Consider the following 8,663-nt stretch of genomic DNA (forward strand, 5'->3'; position numbering starts at 1 on the left):
ATAGACCATCTCAGGCCAGAACACAGATTTTTTTTTATCTCAAGGGACATTTACAAAACTATTTTCTACAAAACCCAGACCTACTTTATCAGTGTATTGGGAATGCAACCCCAACAGTATTAACAGGAATCAACAACATCCCTCTGTAATTATTACATCTAATTACATTTCTGGGTCATTTCTCTGTCTCTGAATATGAAATAGTGCAAAAATTAAAAGAAATTCAACTTGGCTGGTGTTTTGCTATTTATTCTTTGTCTTAATACATTGTCACATTATAGTTTTATACATGCATAACAGTGTCCTTTTACAATGTGGTGAAACAGCACTTACAATACTAATTCAATTGATGAATATAAGGGAAGCGGTTTAAAATAATAATGTGTAAAGGTAGGTGGAGATATCAGGTCAAAAAGTCAAACCCTCCTCCTGCTTCCTCAGCCAGCACAAGGCAGGATACTGACAACTGAAACCTTTTCTCCCTTACATCCCCGTTGTCCTGCTTCACACTCGCTCATGGTTTGGGATGCTGCAGTCGCATTCTCCCCAACCCGGGCGCACACATTTATTCCTGGGGTCAAGCAATCTGCGGAGTCCTTACAGCGACACTCATTGGTTTGATCTGAAAGAATGGAGTGCACATATGAGATACTGTGTATTATAATGTATTGATGGTACCTTTGACATGTCCCTACCATCACAGGTCTCCCACATGTGACAGTTGGTGCAGCCTGTTGTGTTACGCTGCGGCCACTTGCAGGTGCTGTCCTCTGCTAGTGTGTAGGTCGTCCCCGCACACTGCAGTGCATGCATTTTGCACACACTCAGAGGGAGTGATCTTCCACTTGCAGTAGTAGCACACACCCCCAAAGATGAACTAGTGACAAAAAAATGACCAATCGACACAATAACCACAAAACAAGAAAATAAAGCAAATTAGTCCAATTTGCAAAAATGCATATGGTCAAACTGAGAATTGGTTAAGTAAACATACCCGCACTCAAAAGGCATTTTGCAAACACATTTCCCTCTGAACGACTTCTCCCATGGTTTACATTCCACCGAAGGAGGGCTGGTTTGTGGCTTACTGGCTGTGGAATACATAGAAATCACATATTGATGCATGCAATGATACAACTAAAGTATGTAGTAAAAAAAAGAAAGAAAGAAAACTGTGGTACCAGTTCCATTAGATTACTTATATAAACCATGAAGTAAAATATACCTGGGCTGCATTTGATGCTTCGTGGGTCGGGTGAAAAATGCAGACTGGGGTCACATATAATTGTTGGGTCTCCTATTAGCTGTCTTCCTGCTGGACAGGACAAGGTGACTATCTCACCTATGCCATAGGTCTTCTGTACAGGAGTGGCTATGACATCTTCAGTTAGGAATTCAAGGCTGCACATTGAGACTGGAAGAAAAGTCGGACTTTAAAAAAGTAACACTTTGATTTATCATGATCATGAATGTTAGACTTTGGTTACGCATACTCACTTGTGCAGAGTCCAGGCTTGGCAGACCAGGTTTTATCTGCCATGCATTCTATGGCACTACCAAGAAGATAGTAACCATCAGTGCAGGAGTACTCAACCCTATTACCCACAAGATAAACATCCTTGGGGTCCTGTGGAGCATGTGGTGATTAAGTTGTATTTCTCAGTTCTGATATTTGTACACAAACCTCAAAAAAGTAGGCAGAAATTAGGAAGTGTCAACTATAAATAATATGTTTTACTGTACATAAACATAAAAACATCTCCCACATTGGTACCTGCTTTTCCACATTGGGTCTCCAATATATGGACTGCACTTATATAGCGCTCTTATCCAAAGCGCTTTACACTATAGACTGCGCTCATTCACCCATTCACACACACATTCATACTGGTGGCAGAGGCTACCCTACAATGGTGCACCTGCCACCACTAGAAATTAATTCACACACCGATGAACGCAGCATCGGTGGGCAATTTGGGGCTTAGTGGCTCGGTATCTTGCCCAAGGATACTTCGACGTGTAGGCTGCCATGGTCAGGGATCGAACCACCAGCCCTCCGACCGCTCTACCAACTGAGTCACATTTGCCCTATACTTTAGATGCATATTATTAGGTTTACTAAATGACACAATTTGTTCATATTCAAATCTGGGTGTGTAAATTAGGCTGACTGATGTAAAGACAATGTCAATTATATGAGGAGAAACACTGAACTGTGGAATTCTGGGTATACTGAGCCACTACTGGAAAACCAATTTAGTACTAATATTAAAAGTGTGGTTTGCCTACCAGGATGTAGCCATTGATTAAAGCAGGTGGTTCGCCACACTTCTGACCTGCTGTGAGAGTAATGTCAAAGCACTGAGGCTCCATTTTTCTGTGGAAAAAACAGTTAAAAATATGATGTTTTATAACTGCAAAGTAAATCCTGTTACTGAAAATTTGCCTCCTGTAACACAAACTTCACTTTTAACCTTAAATGTTGCAGGTCTCCATCCTCACAGTCAGATGTCTCAGTGGGTTCTCCGATACAATGCTGCCCCCCGTTCTGCGGAGTGGGATTAGAGCAAGAACGACTTCTTGACCTTCGATTCGCAGAGCATGATGACCAGGCAGACCAGCAGGCCCAACTACCATGAATCACTCCTTAATGGGCAGAAACAGAGAGGAAGAAAGAGGGAGAAAGTGAGGAATATATTACAGCCTCTGTGATATCATTCAATGAAGTGTGACTCACTAACTCTGGTACCATATTTATCCTGTCAAAAGCTAAAATTGAAACTCATAATGGATGTGATCCATGCAAAATGAAGAGTTCATTTTCTTGGGAATTAATGTCTTTTTATACTGCAATTTCAACTCAAATGCATGAATCCACTGGTATCAGGATACTAGCTAGCTAACTTTAGCTACTATTTTCTACCTACAATGTCACCCATTCCTATTCTTCCCATAATCCCTAATAAATTTAATCTTGACAAAAACTAAACTGTGGTTTTGTGATTTTACGAGGAACTGTGTTTCTGCAGTAGTCGGCTAAAGAACCAGTCTGAAATATAACACCCACCTGGCTGACCCTCCACTTCAGTTCCCTGCTCACAGCTCGGTCCTTTTGTGCCAGGCTTACAGATGCATTTGCATTCATCTCCATCCATGACAACCATGCCATTGTTGCTGCAAGGCCGACAGTGGCAGGTGTCGCTCTCAGTGAGGTACTGCTCTATGGCCCTGCGAAGGTAGAGCCTCTTCGCCCCAGCACACTGAACTTCTTTCACCAGCTCTGACAGCGGCCGCAGCTGCCAAATCAAGAGAGATGGAGGGTTGTATTTTTTTGAAAAGATGACACAACAAATTGTATATAAAATGAATCCAACATTGCATTCAAAGTGCTTATGTTACTTTCCCTCACCGTTTGTTTTGTGACATCTGGAAAAGATCGGACAGACTCAGCCCAGTTTGAGTACACTTCCCAGTTCCTCTCTGGTTCAGAGAGCGTCATGGCCTCTACTGCTGTGATTTGTGCGGCACCTCCTCCCGTCGCAACGACTTTTTGCACAGGATTGTTCCTGCCACTACGATCTGTGTTTTAAAAAGGTTTGCAGAGATCATGGATGACAGAAAGATTCAGAAATGTTGTGCTTTTATAGGCTGGGGGTATGTTTGTTGTAGATAAAAAAAATGTTGTACCAATTGAAGGAACCGAGGACCCACTTTGACCCTTATCACGGGTTACGTGTGTGATGGGGAATATAAGAAACCAGCGTTTAGTCCTTGTAGTTATATCACGGGAAGAGATTTCGCTGACTTGAAAACAAGAGGAAGTCAAAGGAAATTGTCAGAAATTAACAGCAGGACTGAGGCATGAGGCAATACTTAAAATTGTATCCAACTACAGTTTTATAGTTAAATTTACCCTCTGTGTGACTGTCAAGATTTGTTTTGTTTTGTACAATTTAAAATTTAAATTATATTGCAAATGTTCATGTCCCAACATGAATATTAAATTCTCTCATCAACATGACAAACTGACTCTGACAGATGTCTGGAGATTATTTCATAATTAGGCAGGCCATTGAGCTGATAATGAGTTATGAATACTAACCCGTCCGGACTTCTGTTTCTTGATCAATCTTGGCTATGAATTTGAAGGAGCCTCCGAGGCTCCCTGCAGACAAGTAATGTGTTCCAAACCTTTCCAAAACCTTCCTGTAGGCAGCATAGTCGTACACTGATGGGAGTCTAGCCACAGCCTTCCAGAACTCCTCAGATATTGGGATGTACTTAGGAGAAGTGCTCTGGAACTGACCTACCTCTACGTTGTTCTTCAAAACCACAAGCCTCTGGGTCTGGAAGGAGTAAAAAGAAGTAACTTTAACTTTCTCGTTTGAATCTCTCTTTCCAATCGTATGCATTGTCAGTGGATTTGGTGTTAAATACAGATTCCTACACACCTTAGTTTGGTCTTGTGTCTCATGAAAGTCATAGTTTTTATATCCTGTTGTGGTCCCGGTGTATGTCTCTCTGTTGACAATGTCCTTTGCATAGTGCCATTTACTTTCAAACATCTCATCACTGAAGTCATTCTGAACTTGAACCTAAGAACAGCACAGGTTTAACAAGGTTAATTTTGCAGAAGAAAAAGCACTAAACTGAGATTTTTTATCTTGAAGGTACCCTGTGGAGTTTTTGACCACTTGTGATGCTGTAGAGTCATCTTTAGACCACTAATTTTCCAGTTTAGAAAGGTGTCTTTAAAAAGTATTTTAGAACTAATCAACACCCATCCAAGACATTGCCTTCACTGATCTGTAACTAACCATTTTTGTTGATAAGTTCACCAGCCCCACCTAATTGATTTGCATATTTAGATACAATAATGAAGGTAATGTTAAGGCTCATTATTTACCAGGTGTAAACACAATGATGCGGATGAGATGTCATTGGCCAACTAACCGAGGCTTGGGAACAATCTTTCATTAACTTTAACTGAGTAGTTTTAGTAGATTAACCAGATCAAAAATTCAAAAATAGGAATGCAATGATAACAGAAGGAGGCAGCCGAGGTTCATGTAACCAATGACCAATTCAACAGGTTATCTTTGCAAATGTGTTATGTAGCAGAAAATATTGTGTAAATAACCTTAAAGCCGCCAGCATTATGACTAGAGGTAAAACTGTTCTTTACTCTTGTGTCATTGTTTTCCCATGAAGGAGAGCGTTGGTGCCAAACTAATCTCTCGTTAGATGTTTATGTCAATAGCTTTGCTGAACACTTTCGATGACATACAGTACCTTTCAAAAGTTTCTCATTCAATGGTTTTGTCCTTTTTTTCCTTTTTATTATTTCCAAAATTGTAGATTAATACTGAAGACATCAAAACCATGAAAGAACACATATGGAATTATGTAGTAAAAAAAAGTATTTTTAAAAAACAGAATTTGTTTTATATTTTTAGATTCTTCAAAGCATGCACTTTTTGTTTTGAAGACAGTTTTGCACACTTCTTGTCTTCTTAATGTGTTTAATCAATCAAAGCAATATATAAAATATGAAATTTTTGTTTACTAGATAATTCCATATGTGTTACATCATAGTTTTGGTGTCCTTAATATTAATCTACAGTGTAGAAAATATGACGAAAATAAAGAAAAACCACTGAATGAAAATGTGTGTCCAAACTTTTGACTGGTACTCGTTCTTGCATGGCGCTTTGCTTCTACAGGTGTCTGCATTATGCTTTGTGTCCCTATTTTGCATTGAGCAATGAACACATTTCATCATCTGAAGGTAGCTTGAAGGATGTTGAGAAATATTGAAAGTCAACATGTATTCATGAACAATCAGAACTCCATAGGATACCTTCACAGAAAAAAAGGAAAATCCATATTAATTGCTGTTGTAGCATCTGTTTTTCAATGACCAACCATAAAGTTGTACTGGATAGTACTAAGGGGCAGTCTGTAGATCTTATTGTGGACGCCGCTGAAAATAGTGCGACACTGTCCCCCAAAGCTCTTTGTGTTGATGACAATGCCCATTCGCTGCCCTGTCACCACATTAAACCTACAGAGGCAATGAAATCATTCCACTGGTTAGCACATGGTACCTGTGTGTGCTTGTGAATGTACAAAAACGATCTGTCACTTACCCCTTGGCTATGACATCAATGTTAGGTGGAGGATTTGAATGGCCACATACAATATGTTTGGAAACTTCACAGGTACGTTCATCAAGTCCATCCTCCTCACAATCCTGATCTCCGTTACACACCAGAGACTGGCTGATACACATCCCTGTGGGTCAGAGAACAGACGGACAGCTCAGTGACTGCTATACATTCTGTATAATTCTGGGAGTGAACAGAGTTTCATTTCAAACCTGATCTACAGCGAAACCTCTCTCCACATCCCTGCTGTAGAGGGCAGCCTTGTGTGGTTACACAGGCCCTGGTCTCAGCCCGCTCCCCACCGCAGGGGTTCCCTCCAAACTGAGCGTAGGCAGTCATGCTGCGGCTTCTTGTCTGAACAAATATGAACAAAAATATTCGAACAAGCAAATACATATAAAAATCTCTTCATTAATTAAAGACAATAAACAGAATATTGAGCTATTTTGCTGGTGAAATGTGTAATTTATTACTGTTGTTATTATTTTTACACAATTGTACTAAAGTGTTTCATGTTCTCTATTTTAAGTCATGCTAACATTTGCCTAAGCAGGGATAAGGTATTCTTATAAACGGGTTAGAATAGTTTCTTACAAAAACGTATGCAGCACAGTTTTAAAAATGTTGCTAACATTGTGACCTAAAACTACTTGCTTAAGTTTTGGCAACAAAATGGCTTGTTAGGAAAAAATAACTTAGGCCTAAAATAACTACTATAAATGACTACTGGACACTGTGTTGTAGATGATGTGAAGAAATTTGAACACCAGTCAAATTTAGACCAAAACTTTGTTGAATGGCTGCTTCTCAAGAATAACTACGAACCGTTCATGAGAACAACCTGACCAAGCACTTTTCAATACTAGAATGAAACCTCTACCTGTAAATTGGTGCAGCTATCACACTCTGACCAGTCACCATAAGGTCCCCACTGGCAATGAACACTCTGGACACAAAACCTTGGGAATCCAATTAAAATAAAATAACTCAGTCAATGAAACCAAATAACCACTGCATATTTATGCAAATTTGTTATGTTTTTCTTTTTTCTTTTAAATGTTGAAACAGCAAAGTGAGAACAGATTTACCCTTTGTCAGTGAACAGGAACAGCAGCCATGGCAAGGCTGCTAAAAAGAGTTGTGTAATGCTCTGAAGAAGTGAAGAAGAGAAGAGGAAAAGACGAGGAGAAACAGACAACAGAAGATTGGCAAAGTAATGTTTAAATAGTCTTAGAGATACTGTATAACAAATGCTTTTACAGATAACAGAAAAATGTGTTTTATTAAGTGTAAAATCTACTTACCGTCATGGTGAATGAAGAGCAGCATACAGTCTTCAAGAAGCTTTGACGCTGGCCTGTTCCTTTTAGGGAGTCAGACTCTCAATTCCTTGGAAGAAGAAAATTCCTTGGAACTCATAAGGGAGGTATTTGCTGAAGTTGTGTGTGTGTGTGTGTGTGTGTGTGTGTGTGTTTTTGTGTGTGTGTGTGTGTGTGTGTGTGTGTGTGTGTGTGTGTGTAAATGATAACTAGAGGGGTGCGAACGCTTTGGGGGGAACTAAAAGAACACAACATGTTCTTGTTGAGGCTCATGCCAAAAAACTCATTGTGAAACAAAAAGCAAAGTTTTCTTTAGAGTAACTCTCCCTCTGCTGTTTTTCTTCTCACCTTCACATTTATTATTGAGATGATAGACATTTCTCACAGTTTCACCTTCCACATGCCAGGGAAGCAGATGTGAAACTAATAACACTTATTAGTGCTGTGTTCCATTAAGATGTGCGGAAAATTAAGTGAGAAATAAGTAATGATCCCGGGACCCTGTAGAACATGTGCAGTAATAGGCCTCTTTGACATGTCACAGTAGGAGAAGCACAGGTGTGAACAATCAAATTAATGATGGCTGAGTTCCATTTAGCTGCTTCAGTTTCAGGGTCCTGCTCACTGTCATGGCTTACTGGAACACTTGATTAGAAGAGAGACATCAGTAATGTTATTTCTAACCCCTGTGCTTCTACTGTGCTACTATGACTAATCAAACTGTCTGCTGTGAGAAAAGGATGTTCCAAAACAAGGTGAAAGAAATGTCATGTTGGGGTCAGTGCCTCTTAGTTTCACAATTGAGCCCCTCCCCCCAATACTTCTTATCCATTTGGCTTCACAGTTGAGGCTCGTTCAAAGGTCAAACTCAAGTTATAAGGCAAAGTGGACAGAATAATGGGAAGAATATCTACAGTTCATGATAAATGCAATAAATGTGAGACCATGGGATACAGCCAAAAGCCACAAACCAAGCAAGCAAATGGACCCTTGAGTTGAGATGTATTTAGCAGCTGCTGTTTTCAATGATAAAAACAATTTGTTTTCATTTTTTAATGCATGTTAGATGTGACTTTGGCAGGGTTTGTAGGCGTGTTTCAATTGAGTACTTTCTGAGTACTTTTTGGAGAGTGTTTTGGCTACGCCCACTAGTTAGTTCCCTAGTTAGGTACTTTTA

General features: G+C 39.7%; 1 protein-coding gene across 2 annotated transcripts; it reads right to left on the bottom strand.

Annotated features, from left to right (window-relative positions):
* Positions 1-233: 233 nt before the first annotated feature.
* Positions 234-7,983, bottom strand: c7a (complement component 7a). Of its 2 annotated transcripts, XM_059337988.1 has the most exons (19): positions 7,835-7,983; positions 7,472-7,556; positions 7,256-7,317; positions 7,048-7,126; positions 6,380-6,521; positions 6,150-6,294; positions 5,926-6,064; positions 4,452-4,595; positions 4,103-4,346; positions 3,688-3,804; positions 3,410-3,579; positions 3,068-3,296; positions 2,475-2,646; positions 2,290-2,377; positions 1,498-1,627; positions 1,226-1,414; positions 995-1,091; positions 696-877; positions 234-622 (listed from the first exon to the last, which is right to left on the bottom strand). In XM_059337988.1, exons 2-19 carry the CDS (start codon positions 7,475-7,477, stop codon positions 438-440), a joined length of 2,520 nt encoding a protein of 839 aa, XP_059193971.1. In that variant the 5' UTR covers positions 7,478-7,556; positions 7,835-7,983; the 3' UTR covers positions 234-437. The 2 variants fall into 2 exon arrangements, with proteins under 2 accessions (XP_059193971.1, XP_059193970.1); XM_059337987.1 differs by having other exon boundaries at positions 7,472-7,967.
* Positions 7,984-8,663: the final 680 nt, after the last annotated feature.

The sequence above is a fragment of the Centropristis striata genome, chromosome 7 (assembly GCF_030273125.1).
Source record: "Centropristis striata isolate RG_2023a ecotype Rhode Island chromosome 7, C.striata_1.0, whole genome shotgun sequence".
Lineage (NCBI taxonomy): Eukaryota > Metazoa > Chordata > Actinopteri > Perciformes > Serranidae > Centropristis > Centropristis striata.